Source organism: Ixodes scapularis, unplaced genomic scaffold (genome assembly GCF_016920785.2).
Source record: "Ixodes scapularis isolate PalLabHiFi unplaced genomic scaffold, ASM1692078v2 PGA_scaffold3__209_contigs__length_174095766, whole genome shotgun sequence".
In the NCBI taxonomy this organism is placed as follows: Eukaryota; Metazoa; Arthropoda; class Arachnida; order Ixodida; family Ixodidae; genus Ixodes; species Ixodes scapularis.
This window is the reverse complement of record NW_024609868.1, coordinates 17,021,217-17,036,912: the sequence shown is the minus strand read 5'-3', so window position 1 is coordinate 17,036,912 and position 15,696 is coordinate 17,021,217. Positions and strand designations below refer to the sequence as shown.

Genomic DNA, 15,696 nt, shown 5'->3' with positions numbered 1-15,696 from the left:
CCACCTAACACAATCGTGAAGGAGAGACAAGTTTTTATATTAAGTATAATAAACATTTACTCAAAAGACACCGACTAAGGAACGTCGGATAAAAAGAAATATATAGGTTACAGTGGATGCAACTTATCTATCAGGTGCCTTACAATGTAGCCTAAAAAAGCCAAAACATAACTGTCAACAAATTTAGGGCCAATAATACCAACATTGATTTATAATAAATTATAAAACCATACTCAGTCCACTGCAAGTGAACACGGTTTTATTTCAACTAGTGTGGCACATATCTGCGAGTGAACATAGCTGTTTGGCTCACGTCCTGTGCTTTGTTTCTGACTTCATTCCTCCTAAGCAGGGTGGCGACTGCTTGGTCTGTCCTTTCCACTTGGCAGGAGTTGACGTCTGCACAAACAATTTGCGATGTGGCATGCCTCAGAGTAAAGAGAGAAAGATGAGAGTGCAGACGACACTAACAAAAAATAGTACTAATAATCAAACCACTTTAAACCACATTTCAAACTAATAAACTAATACATTCTGGAAATCAGGAATTCAACTACTTTCACTCTCAGGATATTTAGGCCAGTCAGACTGCGCCGTTGAGAACACAAACCCATGGGCGTACCCACCGAGGGGGCAAGGGGGGTGGGTAGCTGCCCCCCCAGTTCTCAAAGTGGGGGAACAAGGCATGTGTTTTGCCTCCCCCCCCCCCCCTCCACCCTTAAACAGCTGCCTTTGGGCAGAGCAAACACTAGTCGGCGGCGCCACAGGGATACCAAGGGCACCACCCCCGCCCCGGGGGAAGGGGGGGGGGGGTCTAATTCCCCCCCCCCCCCCCCCACCACTTAGAAACAAGTTGGTACGTCACTGCACAAACCCACCTTTCTCAGTATGCAATTACTCACGTATTGTGTTACACTGTGACTGGCAGTCAACCACTCTGCTTGCACTATTGATTACTGTGGACATATTTATACTGGGACAACAAAGCTTACAGAGCAGTTACACTAATTATAATAAGGACATTAATTCCAAGAGTAAAACAATATTCGTCCCTATGCTGGCAGCAGCGATTTCATTAGACATGCTTCCCAGCAAGGGGGAGAGGGTTGTTATTTCTGAGACATTGCTCTGCTTACTTCAATTGCCAGTGCGTGGACGGGATTTTGAAGTTCTTCTTTCACAGCGCCATACACTAGTGCGTGTTGCTGTAAAGATACGGGACATGAGCACTCTAGCATGTTGTCACCGCAGACAAAAGTTATCTCAGTCTCGAGTACCACATGTTCAGACTATGTTTAGCCCTCCGCCATCTAATGCAGTTATCATGCATTTCAAATTTAACAGATTTAAATCTTTGCTGAATAAAGCAAGGTGTTCAATTGGACGAGTCAGTTCCCAATGAGAATAAATAAAACAGCACTGTTTGGCTGAGTCTTCCACTTTTCACTGTGTCATTTTTGTGCTGTTTTATTTATTCTCATTATGTTGGTTACATTTGGAAGGAGAAAAAAAATAGAAATATCATGTCCATATCTGCTTTTATAACATTTTCAGACAGACCTGCAGTGTGAACAGATTTGATTGAATGCTTATCCAAAATACTTGAACACACATGCACACCAATAAACAAATTTATTTGGGACTTTTCAAATAGGTAGCAAAACTTCTATGATAAATACCTCCTGCTACAAGCGGCAATCACTTTATAACCTCACCATTTCCACAACAATCAGAAGATGGTCATCGATCGTGCCATTCTGTGCCCCCCCCCCCCCCCCCCCCCTTACCACGGAACTTTTGGTACCTATTTTAAGCATCTAGAATTAACTCCTTGGTGCCTAAAGATGTGGCCTCCGACCGACATAAGGGTATTGGGTTGGGCATTGCCTTACCTGAACTAGACTCTTGCCTTCAAACGAAGCTGACACAACAGTTACTCGAAAATGTGTTTCAGAGCCTAAAAAAGAATAGAGAGAGAGACAGAAAGAAAGAAGATGGTGATATCTGCTGACACTGCCACCGTTCAACCGTTGGCTCGGTCTAGTTACCTTTCGGCACATTATGCATGTGGCTTTCATTTTCCACCAATAGTTCCGTGGGCTGAGCGTGAGACAGAATACACTCGGTAAGATTAGGCACATTTATTTTCGCCTGGTGGGAACGCGCGCGCGCACACATACAGGTAAAAGTGAGCTTACGTTTAACGCCTTCGAAAGTTTCTCCTCAATACTTCTCTGTACTTGCCCTCTCTGTTCACAGAATCAATGGATCAACGAGGCGGACGTCACACGAGGTTAAACGAGGTTCACTGGACCAACGACGTTAAATACCACTCACCGCCTGCGATGACTGGCTGCAGTATTGCCTAGCAATAAAAGGCACTGTCCAGCGAAACATCCTTTGCCCAGCAACAGTGAGAGGCATTGTCATTTTCCCGATGAACGAAAGCTGCGAGCCTCGATCGCTGTAGATGCCGAACGTGGATTCAAGATAGTTATATTATTTAACAATAAATTAATGACCGCATGTAGCCCTATAGCCTTCAAACATTTCGAACCTTGCTACGTACCTCTTATGAGGTAAATAGGCGCTTAGGTATAGTCAATAATTCAATTTGAAATGTATGAAGACAAAATTTACCATCAGACCGCTTCCATCTTGATATGACGATGACCTTCGAGGTTTCTGACTTTTAAGTGAGACCTATTTTTGTTTTGCTAGAAAGACTTTTCTTTGGACAGTGAATAACACAGAAGTAAATTTAATAAAATTGTATTAACAAACTTGGTTATTTTAGGTCTTAAGTTCATGGTTTTGTTTCAGAAAGAATACCGGCAGGCTGAAAACAGTTTCGTAATCCGTCAGGTTTCGATTCGCACCAAAGATGGCGGAGATATTCACGAACGAGAGGGTGTTTTACATCTGCAGCTGTGGATCGAAGCGTCCCATCGCTAGGATATATTTTTGCAGGCACTGCTCGAAACTGAGATGTGGCGATTGCGTCTCCCACGAGGTTAGTATTGTCGTTCCCTCTCCGTAAGCGACAGAAGAAAACCAAAAAGAAAGACTCGATCTTGATGCTCGATTCTGACATGTAAGCCTAGCATTGCACCGGGTCGTTCTTCGTAATTTTTCGCTATATTTCACTTAACCGCGTGTTTTCACCTGACTGTCTAACTGTGCCGAAGCACGCCTTACACGATATAAATCCCTGCATTTGGGCGCATTAGGCGTAGATGTCTGCTAGGGTATCTTTTACTCGATAACGCATGCGAGACAGACGTTTCTTCCGCATTAAAATCCACACACAAAAATAAACAAATAAATTTTATGTTGTAAAAAAAAAAAAGGCTGTTTAATTTGAGGTTTGATTTGACAGTTTGCTGGTTTAGAAATATGACTTGTAAAATCAACGCGTTTGAGGCCGTGCATATAGCACATTGAACAGCATCAACGCCAGGCAAAGGGATATCGGCACAGAAATGTGTGCTAGAAACCCTCGATTCTTTCCAGGTGGACTCGAACTACTGCTCCAACTGCCTCGAGTACATGCCGTCACCTGAAGCCAGGATAAAGAAAAACAGGTAGTGTCACATCGCCTAAAACTTGTTTCCGATTCCTGTGTTTGTGGGAGTGTCCTCTTCCTCAGGGGACACATGCACTTTCTCCTAAGGTGTTCGATCATTTCGCACGCTCGCACTTCGCTGGCTGCTTTCTCGGTGGTTCCAAGGCAAAGCGCCGGCCTACGTATCCCCTGGTAATGGGTTCGAAACCCAGCCGTAGTACCCGCAACCTGACGGAGGCTTCTTTGCAGAGAAGACACCGTGTAAACGATTTCGGTTACGCGGTCCTCCTTTTTGCGTGTAAAACCCAGAAATTTTACTTTTGATACTTGCACATTGCTGGCTTTTGGGGACAGCTACAGTAACATTTCACTGCTACGAATTTCATGAACCATTCTGTGGGACAGTGTGCTGTCAACAATAACCAGCAGCACAACAATGTATGCTATGTAAATTTCTGTGACAACATGGAACAATGAGGCTTAAATTAATTTGTGCTCTTTAATCAAATGCTTATTTCTATTTTTGCAGCTTGGTGAGTTGACTGCTTCTTTTCGGCTACCGGCATTTAGAAAGAGACACCAATTTTGTGACTGGAATCCTTTGCACACTTTTCATTGGCCAAATTCCGAGATCCGCTTTTAGACGCAACTGAACGAGCACCAACAGTAGCCTGGTCCCAAATGGGACGTGACACTAAGACGGTTCAGTCACAATTTGCATACAGAAAGTGACATCAACATTATCCACAAGTATCTAATATTTTATTTTTTGTCAGATTTTTTTTTTTTTTTGTGAAACAAAACGCATTTGCTTGGTACGTGTTTGATATTTTTCAAGACCTTAATTTCTCGAGAACTCCCACGTCTGCCACCTCGCCACCCCATGCAAATGTCATTTCGGTTATCCGGACCCAACCAATACTGTCTAGTAGACAAAACCTGCCCCTTTAACCACTCAAACGCCATCACCAGTGGATTCACGCAGTGCCACCCAGCTTGCGTCAACATCGCCGTCGGCGTATCTTGCAGCGTCTCTCAACGACCGAGACGCTAGCACGTAGCAACGCCAAGACGAACGCGTCTGCTGCTTTGCAGCTACTCTCGTCGAGTTTTAGCGTGTATGCCGCTTGGGACGTGTCAGTAGTACACAAAGGACGGCGTGATGCTCAGACCTTGTCTTCTAGGTGGTATTGAGCCAAACTGCATCCTCAGACTTCTTTGTGGTCACGCTCAAACCGCGCCCACAAGCTAAATCGGTAGTCAAGTCCGCATCCAATCCAACAGGTGTCAGAGCTGCTTCGACTGTCCGAGCTGCATGCACGCGCTGTCCGTGCGGGCGACCAGCGTCCAGGTGCAGACGCCGGAAGACCCGAACAAGACCGTGGCCAAAAAAGTGTACTACCTCGCTTGCGGATTTTGTCGTTGGACCACCAAAGATGTTGGCATGGCTGACCAACCCGTCGGTAAAGGCAGTTCAAATTCATTTTTGTGCTATCTTTTACAACTCGCAGAAAGAATGTCGGCATATTACATGCACAGCTTACTTTTTGATTAACTCTCGTAATATCAAATGTAGCGCTCAAAGTTTTCAACACAGAAAGAAGTGCAAAAATGAATAGCAATCATTTGTCTGCATTGCAGTGCAGCAGAATGCTGCCAAGGTTGTTGGATTTGTGTGATGACTCTTTTAATTTTTCTATCTTGCTAGCTTCCTTCTTTTTTTTGTGCATACCGCTCGTGCTACAGCTTTGATGATGCGCCTAGTATCGGTAAATAAATAAATTTTTGGAAGAGGAACATGACACTGAACTAAGTCACGGAATTTCCGCCCGCTCAGTTTGTGGAGCAGCGTTTGCATGTTGTGGGCTGACATGACTGCATTGTTTTCTCCATTGCCTGTCCACACCATTAATGCCATGAAACCTTTCTGTTCACTCAACAGCCAGTGGAGGATGGCCGGAGTTTGAAAATCCCTGGACCAAACGGGCAAGTTCAGTTTTGCTTATTCCATGTTTCGTTTGTTTTGCAAATATAATTTTGTTAGCATATTTCAACTCTTTTAGTTGAAGGAAGTATGCAAGTGCATGCCTGACGTAAACTCGGCTATAGCTCTCTCAGGGCTGATGTTTTGAAAAACATCTCTAGAGTTCAGGGGTGTAGCCAGGGGGAGGGGTTATGGTGCTTCAGCCCGCTCCCCCCCAATTAATCCAGCTGATCCTGTTATATATGCATGCATTTAAACCCCCCCCCCCCCCCTCTTCCCCTCCACACCCTAAGTCATGGACATTCCAGCCACCTTAGCCCCCACCCCTCCCTTCCCTTCGAAAAAAAAAAAAAAAATTCCTGACTACGCCACTGGTACAGTTGCAATTAGCGAGGTAAGGCTGGAGCAGGTTAATTTTATTAGGTGACATTGGTGGACTACTATGGTTCTGTTGAGACGAGCTTGGTTGTATTGAATTGTAGCTAAGCAGATGCACTTTGTTTTCATGAGTGAATTTATTCGCAGGTAAGTTCGCTGTTTGAGCACTACCGGATTGTGGCCCAAAAGGACAAGCAGGAGCGAGACCGCAAGAAGACTGGTCAGCGATCGGGCTACCTTCATTACTCCGTGAGCACATGCTTTTGCTGAGCCTTTCAGGGCTTGTTGTAGCATACTATATCTTGAAGGGGCACTTACATGAATCTTTTTTAACATTACGAATACTAAACTTAAGAAAAGGTGACTACCCAGAAAAAAATGTTATGTCAGTTCTATGCGCTTAGTTTGTGTAAATCGACTGTGGCTTTATTGCTTCTGTGTAGAAAAATTTAGAAAGGGTGTCTCCACAAACAATATATTTGCGGTGATTATAGTTTGAATATTTGACAACTTTAAATGCTGCTTTTACACCAGTTTATCACGTTGCAACTTAGATCACAACACTGACTTCAATGATCTTCGAATAATCCTGTTGCCCGTCTGCCAAGTTAGACATAACATTTGTGCACAATTGGCATCAATATTTTGATACTACGTTGAAAGTGTAATGCGCTTGCTCTTGTGGAAGTTCCAAGTTTGCACTGACAGAATCACATTTAGAGCACTTAAAATTATAAATGTTTAATTAATTAAGAAAAAAAAGGAAAATTAAGTACATTGCAGGTCATATACGAATATAGGCGAGGTTTATTGAGCGGCCGGTATATAACTAAAAGTCAGATTTGGAACAACTTCGTTCGGACAAGGACACAAAGTCCACGGATGCAAATAACGGGATCACTATCTGTGATGGGCGATCCCCATAATACACTGTTCTTTTTAAAATCTGCCAAGACTCGAGTGTCTGAAAGGTAGATTCTTTTTTTTTCCAGGACCGATACGGCGTTTCAACGGTGGTTGCCAAGAAGTTTGCTGGACTCGTGGGTCCAGGGTAAGCGTGCAGCCCGATTTACGGATTTGTCTCGTTGAAGCGGCGACCTTGGCAATGAACGTGCGGAACTCGTTTCTAGGACCTTAGAAGGAGCTAAACTAACAATAGGCAATGCTACACTGAATTGGGGCACTTTCAGAAAATGTGTTGTTGTGCCTCATTGCAGTGAACGTGCATAAGTTCCTCTGAGGGCAGTCCGGTTTCATGCGTCTATACCACATTTCACGGCTCAGCATTTTATGAAAGATGGTTGGCATGACTCTTTCAGTTAAATTTTTGCCGAATTGTCATGATCCTGCTCTTTGTGATGTTAAAGCTAACGAAAAATACTAAGAGTATAAGTTCACTTTTAGCTTTAGTATGGCATCATTTGTTCATCGTGACGACGACTTTGTAAGATGATTCTACGAGATGGAAGCATGAAACATATGGGTTATGAAGACATACAAGCACAGGCTTTCAGCTTACAACATTTATTTTTTAGTTAACACTCCACTCTAGCAATCCTCAGTTTGGTAAAGGTACTCCAAGTGCGGAAATATTATTTTCTCTCCCTCTGTTACCCAACCGAGAAGTGAAATTCCGGCATTCCGAAATAAACGTTGTCCGTCTTCGTACCTGTAGGTTCTCTGTTTCTGTTTCCTAGAATTCTATACCTAGAGATCTATGCTAATGAAACCATATGTAAACTAAAACCTATTAACTGGCAAGTTAGTGCTTTTCTTTCAGTACATAGCCAATATTAATGTTAGATACATATGGCAGAAGTTGGTTGCATTACTGTTGGGCTTTGGTTTCACCTTGCTTGTGCGAATTCTCCCCGACTGTGTGCAAATTGTTTTACAATTCAGGAAGAAAGATGAAGACGCAAAGGTGGCAGAAGAAATGACGCCGGCCACTGCCACCGAGGAAATTGAACCACTTCCTGAGAGTTTTTTTACCGAACCTGTGAATGTTGCTAAAGGTGCGTCACTCTACACATAGTCTTCATCAAAGCTTGCTGCAAATAGATCGTCAGGATACCAAATTTGAGTCTCAAACAGGCACTTTTACTTGTTATAGGGTTCTCTGTTTGTCTAGTTTTACATTTTGCAAAATTAGGGCAGGGAGAAACAGTATCAACATTGGATGTCATGTAATTTTTTCTTTTAAGACTTGGCATGTAATTGAGATTTTAGGGCTCGTTCCGGAACTCGGGTGGTGTCGAGACATCCTCTTCAGATAAACATGAACCGACTTCCATCGGAAATAGCAGGTTTGAATTTATACGACAAAAAATGGAGAAATTAGCATCACATATAGTATTTTGACCTGCATCAGTTTTCTGGTTAGTCTATCTTGAACAAACTCTCTGCATTTACAAGCACTATCTGACTGTTTGAGCAGAAAGCGTGTTGAGCATTAACTTTTAGCTGAGACGAAGGAGCTTTAATTCAAAATCTCGCTGGCTAAAGCTTTCACAGGAGCCACCCCTTCAACTAAAACCCTGGCTCTCCACGTTTCGTTGCCAACTTTTTTCGACTGAATTTGCTGCACAGGAAATGTCTGCGGTGAAAACAGTTTCACTGTTGTTTGGATCCTGTCCCTTTTTTTCTGCAGTGTGCACCATCATGCAGCGATTGATGCAGCCCGAGTTTCAGCCCACTGTTACGTCGGAACTCTTTCCAAAGCGCAAGCACCTGCTCATCAAGCGCTCTCAGCGTTGCAGGGTAATCTCAGGCTTCCTCGGCATTTTTTTTTTTTTTCATAACGCCGTCTGTTTAAAAAAGAAACCAGCTGCAGTGATGTCTGCTGGAGGCACAGTTTTCTCAGTCACCAAGCTACAGCTTGCTAGTACCAAGATTGATCTACAATCGCAGTTTATTACTTTGTTATTTTGAAAATATTGCCGACCAAATCAAATGTACTGTACGGTAGGCTCACGATAATTCAAACTCGGATATTTCATACTTCTGATTAATTCAAACAAATTTCAAGATTTGCGCTGTCCCGCTACATTCAATGTATTCATGATAAGCCGCTTAATTTGAACGGCGTTTTCGCATAGTTCATACTTCTTGTTCTTGCGGCCCCAATGAGTGTGCTTCGTTCCGAGCGTCGATGCACTGCGGCGAACCAGCACCCGTGGAGCTCGCTTCCGCAGATGCACTTTCTCCGCATCGCACCGGTGCTCGGTAAGAAGCACGCTCAACGTGGCTAAAGAAGAGCAGAGCCGTATATAGAGAGTTTGGTCAATGGGAGGAGCGGGCAGAGCCAGTGCATGCACCAGATGCAGATAGACGGCTTGACATGCTCTCTTTGGCCTACCAAAGCTGAAAATAATCCCCTAGCAATGGTAGCGAGAAACAGTTTTAATAAGCATATAAGAGTTAAATGTAGCAAAATGATAAGTTGGGCTAGTTTGTTTTCCATCTGAACGGAACGCCTAAAAAACAAGGACAGGAAGAAGAAGGGACAATATGTTGGTAATTTGAAAAACACTTATATACAATTCGTAACACACCACGTCATTGCCCTAGTATTTTTCGGCCAAAATACCAATTCGTTGTCAAAAAGGACCAAAGATTGCTCGCTAACACACTTGCTTGTGCCTCTTGTTTTAGGGGCGAAGCTCTTTGAGGTCTAGCCTTGTCCGTCTGTCCGGCCGGCGTCTGTGCTCACATAAAAAGAAAAAATGTTTGCGCAGTCGACAGGATTTGAACCTGTGCGGGGAGACCCCAATGGATTTGTAGTCCATCGCCTTAACCACTTGGGCACAACTGCGGGACGAGTAGGGGGCTCTGAGGTGTGGTAGTAACTCAAGAGCTGGGGTTTCTGTCATGGATGAAACGTTGCATGTAGCCGCTCAACGTCTATACAGGAGAGGGCTCTGCGGTCACATGCGTATATAATCGCATTAAACTTTGCATTCATTGGCTCAACATTTATAGACGAGAGGACGCTGCGGTCAAATGCTCAAATGCGTATATAACCACGTTCCATACCACACATTCTTTTTCTGACATGGACTGTTGACTTAAGCGGTGGAGATGCGTTCCCACGGCTTCTAGCGGATCCAAGCTGATCCGCTAGAAGATCCACTGGCTGTGCATTTCACCTACCATAAAGCAGTAATAAAGAAGTCAAAACGCAACCCGGAACTCAGCACTACCTATAAGCGATAAAAAAAAATCAGCACAATCAGCACTACCTATGAACGATGAAATCAGTATCATCAGCGCTACCAGAGCTTCGCCCCAATCAACATCATTTACCACGTGGAGTTGAGGCCATTTTTTAGAGCGCAGCTCTTAGGGGCCCGTTCCCGGCTTGAGCGGCGTCGGCGTCGCCGTCGCCGTCGGCGTAACCAAGGTCATCCCAAGGTCACCCCAAGGTCACGTGACCCCCAGAGGTCACGTGACCCCTCCCCCAGGGTCACGTGACATCCAAAGTCACGTGACCCCCCTCGAGGTCCAAGACACCCCTCGAGGTCACGCGACCCCTCCCTCGGGTCACGTGACCCCCCCCCCCCCCCCCCCCCGAGGTCACGTGACCACCCCCAGGTTCACGTGACCCCCCCCGCCGAGGTCATGTAACCTCCCCGATGACGTCATCGTCACTGATGACGTCACCGGCATCCGCATCGTCATCATCACTGATGACGTCACCGACATCCGCATCGTCATCGTCATCATCGCTGATGACGTCATCGGAGTCCGCATCGTCATCGTCACTGATGACGTCATCAGTGAAGTCACTGATGACATCATCGGCATCGTCACGTGACCCCCCAACGTCACGTGACTCCCCCCCCAGGTCACTTCACCCCGCCAGTACCCTTCCCTCCTCCTCCTCAAGAGCTGCGCTCTAATTCCGTGTTACAGGGAGTTGTAAACGGCTTTCAGTTTTTTTTATTTCAAAGGCTTTCTGTTTCCTAATTATGAGTCAATCAAAATATTAGAGTAACTAATGTAGAATTTATCTTGAGTGGCATTTTCAGGAATTTCATTATAGCTAGCAAAAGAAATTGACAGTGTTCTCATCTTTCGCAGGAATGTGAGCACAACTTGAGCAAGCCCGAGTTTAATCCATCCAGCATCAAGTTCAAGATCCAACTGGCAGCTTTGTGAGTAGCAGCTCTCTTGCTCCACGTCGGTCGCCGAAAATACGTATTCGTTATTGTTGTCGGTGAAAACATTTAGTGAAAACATGCTCAGAGCTATTTCTCTCTTGAGCTTACTCTGCCCTCTCACCTTGTTGCAGTCATCACATTCCGGACATCAAGATCAAGTCTGTGACCGAGTTCAAAACGGGAGAAGTGAGTGCCTTGTCTTGCGTCAGCTTATCTGTATGATGCACACACGTTTACAACACGACTGGTTAGGTGTGCCTTGCATGGGACGTCAGTCACCTCCAATCCTGCATTTAAGTGTTTCTCTTCACTTTATGTATCGCATGTTGTAAACTACACAATGTAAAGTAGTAGTCGCTACAAGAGCTGCAGCTCCAGTCAAACAACATGTCACAACTAGAGACTGGCGCCCATGAAATCGATTTGTTGCTTTGTCAAGATTTTCTAATGGGTACTTTGCATCTCTTCAGGAGTGCTACGTCGAGCTATGCGTTCACAACCCGACGCCGCACGTGACTCATGTGACTTTTCTTCCTCTTGAGGAGCCAATGAATGGAACCACGGCAGCGGTAAGCCACTCTCGCGGTATTTTTGTCGGTTGCACATGTTTTGCCATCCTCTCGATACAGGAGTGTGTTGTGGTTCACCCGTAGGGTTCCTCAAGCAATGCCTGTCAAGTCGATTCAGACTGCATTACATACTACATGTTTTTTGTCGGCTGCAATAGAAGACTTATTTTCGTACCCCGAGGGTGCTTCGGCTTTCTGCACGCGACATTTTTTTTAGCAGGATTCAGATATCGCATTCCGTGAAATGGTATTCACTAAACTTTCGTTAATTCAACCTCGACGAGACCTTGAAATTTGGTCAAATTACCTGAATGATCGAATAAAAAAAAAAAATGACAGAAAACCAGTCTAAATTAAAGTTCCTTTTATTGTCTGAAATACTCACGGATGGTCTGCTCCCGTCTGCACTTAAAATGTGTTTCCAAAATCATGCTCCGGAGAGCAGCGTAACTAAACGTTGCATCTCAAAATCATTGCAGACTAAAAGAAAAAAAAAAAATAATATTAAAAAAATGTAAAATGTAAGTTTTACGAGCCGACTTTGGCGTCCGGCAGCCAGTCCTCCGGCAACAACAACAAAAAAAAATAAATAAAAAGAGAACTGGCGCTTTCTGATGCGCAAGATGGACCGCACACGATGCTTCAGAAACGCGTTTTCAGAGCACGCGCTGAGAAAGCTTTACGAGCCGACTTTGGCGCCAAGAACCAGACTGTCGACAACAAAAAAAAAAAAAAAAGAGAGAACTTGCGCTTTCTGGCACGCAAGATAAACCGTTCCGGCGCGCAAGATGGACCGCACACGATGCTACAAAAAACGCATTGAAAGCGCGCACCGTGCGCGCTTGACCACGTGCTATGCACTCTGCACTACTCCACGCCAGATTGGTTGCGCTGGCTCGTGTCATTCGCTACAGTCCATCTCAACAGCGTAGAAGAGCAGGCGCATATTTGCGCACGTTCGGCTTTGCAGCAGAGGGCCCGTGTTTTGCCGTACGTTGGTGGTGTTTCTGCCATGGTGCCGTGCAATGCGAGCCCGCACACATTCGCTCGGGACAAATTATCCGATGCGGAGTCTTCCCGAGTTCGAACTATCAAACTTTCCCCCCCATAGAAATGTATGGGCGCTTGCCGGGACCTTTGAACACTATCAAATTAAACGAAAAGTCGAATTATCCAAGGTTGAACTAAGAAAGTTTACTGTATAGTCTAGCCAACGGTATTTTAGGTAAACATATGCCTGGAAAGTGTGTCGGATTTTGTGCTTTTGACAGGCTAGACAACCTATATGAACACTCAATAAGGGCTGTGTGAAGGGCTTAAAGATGTGCGATGGTTCGTATGGAAAAGATCATATCTGATCATTCAATAACATATCTGACAGTTCTTAGGTCAGATTGATCTGAGGAGCTCGAACGGCCAAGTGCAACTGTTATGTTTAGCTAAAGCATTCCTTTGAAGCACCTTGGCTGGAGATCCATTTGCTAATCTGTCCATTGCTAGTGTGGACACCATCTTGACCTTTGTTTATGCGTGATTGCAGATCCTCTTGCCAAGCATCGAGTTCACGCTTCCTGCAAGAGACGACACAGCCGAGTTTGACGACAACAGTGACTCCACTTTTGCAGACGACCCCAAGTTCGTGGACTTTCGATCTCACTTTTGATCTGCTTGTTATGCGGCTTTCGTAGCATTTTTAAACGAGTGCGGCAAGTTTTTTGGGATGCAAAACATGACTAGGTACTAGACTGCAAACACAAGTTTCTTGCATATTATCCTCTTTACGAATCAAGTGAAAGCTAAAGGTGTTGAGTCTATCCATGGGGCATCATGTTTTTGCCTCTAAACTGCACGTCTAGTGAATTCTCAGTTGATTATGATGGCAACAATTTCGTAATTTGATTGAGAGAAACACTGTTCTTTCAATCTAGAAAAATTGCCCGGGGATTTAACTTGAAATGGAAAACTAAATTTTGCTTGCATAGTTATGTGCAACAGCGAACGGATAGTAGTCCTGCACAATGCCCACATTTATTAATACACATACCTAGTAGTTCACTATACGACTAGAACATTAAAAAAAATTTTAACTTTTGAAGTCACCATTCTTGCATTACTGTAATAAAAGTCCCTCTTCCTAGGGGTTGATTATTTAACGTAATTCACATTGCGTGTGTAGCATTAATAAAGTTCATGCAACTGGGTATTTCTTTCAGCATCGTCACATTCCGGAAAGCAAACAAGCTGGGGTTCTACGTGCGGGTGATTCCGTCGGAACACGACGCGGTCATTGTGAGTTGCGGCGATCTCGTCACCTCTGCTTCGTGACCTACCTTCCTTTCATTTCCTTAGTTACTGTTTGATTAGTGTCCAAAGATAAAATATTTTCCCACCAGTGGTTCCCGACTTTGTCAGAAACTCCAATTTACACTATCTGACATCACAGCTCCCATGAGCGCTCGGTAGCATCCGTGCCGTAGCTGGGACGCACGTCAAACATGCGTGTCTACTGCGTCATTAATTTTATTTTTCTCGACTTCCACTTGGGGACGTCACAACCGTGCCCAGCTGCCGTTTGCTGTGGTCCCGGTGTTGGCACTTCGGCAAAGATAGATTTACGACACTGTTCCGCAGTGGCTGGCTCTAGATCCGGCTAGAGCCGCCATATAACCCACGTTTCAGAGTTGCGACATTTAGGCCGTCTCGGAGCTTACAATCATTGTTTTTAGTTATCCGAAGCATTATCCGAAATCACGGGAAACGATTTTCTCGCCCTCTAGAAATGTCGAAAGAGTGTGCGACAAAGCAAGATGGTATCGCCCAAGCTTTTCTATGCCGCGTCTAAGGCTCAAGAAGTCACATTTTCAAATCCTGACGGCCGCCGATAGCACCCGCTCTTCGCTTGGTACCGAAATAGTGGTGCTCGCAAGACAACGGGGGGAATGGAGTGCCGTGCCAATAGTCCAAGCATAGCTGGTTTAGTGGTGCTACATCTGGCCAGTTGACCAAAACTCCCGCATCCGCCCGTCTTCTTTGCCAGCACTTCTTTAACCGGCACCCTTAATTGCAATGGCTCTTAGCATTCCCCAAAGGCTCCTGCAATGCGGTCTGCCGGCAATCCAGGAATGCTGATGCACGGGGCAGTATAGGCCACCAACCGACGCCAGTCCGAGGCATATTCTAGATAGCACGGTATTGAGAAATAAATGTGGCACATTGGTTTTTCAATAATTGTTGCTTTGTTCTTATCTTTCTTGTTTTCTTTTGAATGAAAACCACATCTTCCCGGTATTCTTTATTCTTTTTTTTTAGGTGGGTTTTCAGATGCGTCACGACTTTACCAACATGGTGGTCCAGTTGCAAACCGAGCATCGTGAGCCCCAGGTGGTGTGGATGAACCACAAGCTACTTCTGAATCTCGGGTCCAGGAACTACAAGCCGGCGGGCTCATCCTAACCCCTCTCAATTAGCCGCACCACTTTCGTTCCGCCGCTTTGGAGCGATCGGGTGCTTAAGCTTCTTTTGGCACGCTTGTCTATACTTTTCTTTTTGCATAAAGTATTTTGTGCGTGGACCTTTGGCATCCTTGTGTGATGTCGTGTTTCATTTTTAATTATTTAATAATTTTATGTTACGCAGTGCCCCGACATTACGATTCTTAAGGGGGACACACCCCAGAAAAAATAAATTTCTACAAAAAAAAAGTTGATCTTGAAAAATGCAATGTTTCTATCCACTAACATCTAGTGAGTATTTACAGAAAGTTTCATTTGTTTACACAACATAGTTATTTTTTTTATAAATTTTGTTCGGTCTATTGATGCGAAAGATGTGAGAGAGCACTTTGAACACATTTTTTTTGGTTCAGCTTTTTGGCAGCAAATCCCACCTTAATAAAACAATTATTTCAGTATGAAACTACTTAATATTTGCAGCTTATATGCCGAAGTTTTATGGAGCCGGTTACTATGAACTTAGATTTTGCATTTTCATGTTCTTTTATTAGGAAAAATTGTAAATTGCAAAATGTGGTAAATGTAA

The 15,696-nt window shown here is 44.4% G+C and overlaps 2 protein-coding genes and 1 non-coding gene across 4 annotated transcripts; 1 reads left to right on the top strand and 2 right to left on the bottom strand.

Annotated features, from left to right (window-relative positions):
- Positions 1-242: 242 nt before the first annotated feature.
- On the bottom strand, positions 243-2,702 carry LOC115324964 (putative bolA-like protein K11H12.1). 2 transcript variants are annotated; one of them, XM_029985659.3, is made up of 7 exons: positions 2,641-2,702; positions 2,338-2,464; positions 2,199-2,249; positions 2,049-2,100; positions 1,893-1,957; positions 1,137-1,205; positions 243-399 (listed from the first exon to the last, which is right to left on the bottom strand). In XM_029985659.3, exons 2-7 carry the CDS (start codon positions 2,428-2,430, stop codon positions 310-312), a joined length of 420 nt encoding a protein of 139 aa, XP_029841519.3. In that variant the 5' UTR covers positions 2,431-2,464; positions 2,641-2,702; the 3' UTR covers positions 243-309. The 2 variants fall into 2 exon arrangements, with proteins under 2 accessions (XP_029841519.3, XP_029841520.3); XM_029985660.3 differs by having other exon boundaries at positions 2,570-2,651.
- Positions 2,703-2,865: 163 nt separating this feature from the next.
- Positions 2,866-15,229, top strand: LOC8051070 (dynactin subunit 4). Its single transcript, XM_040222925.3, has 14 exons — positions 2,866-3,013; positions 3,514-3,584; positions 4,850-5,028; positions 5,508-5,551; positions 6,075-6,176; positions 6,920-6,978; positions 7,830-7,942; positions 8,578-8,687; positions 11,010-11,083; positions 11,221-11,275; positions 11,560-11,658; positions 13,199-13,293; positions 13,872-13,947; positions 14,968-15,229. The coding sequence occupies exons 1-14, from the start codon at positions 2,885-2,887 to the stop codon at positions 15,109-15,111; spliced, it is 1,350 nt and encodes a 449-aa protein (XP_040078859.2). The 5' UTR covers positions 2,866-2,884; the 3' UTR covers positions 15,112-15,229.
- Positions 9,660-9,741, bottom strand: Trnac-aca. Its single transcript has one exon. It is a non-coding gene; the product is annotated as a tRNA-Cys (tRNA).
- Positions 15,230-15,696: the final 467 nt, after the last annotated feature.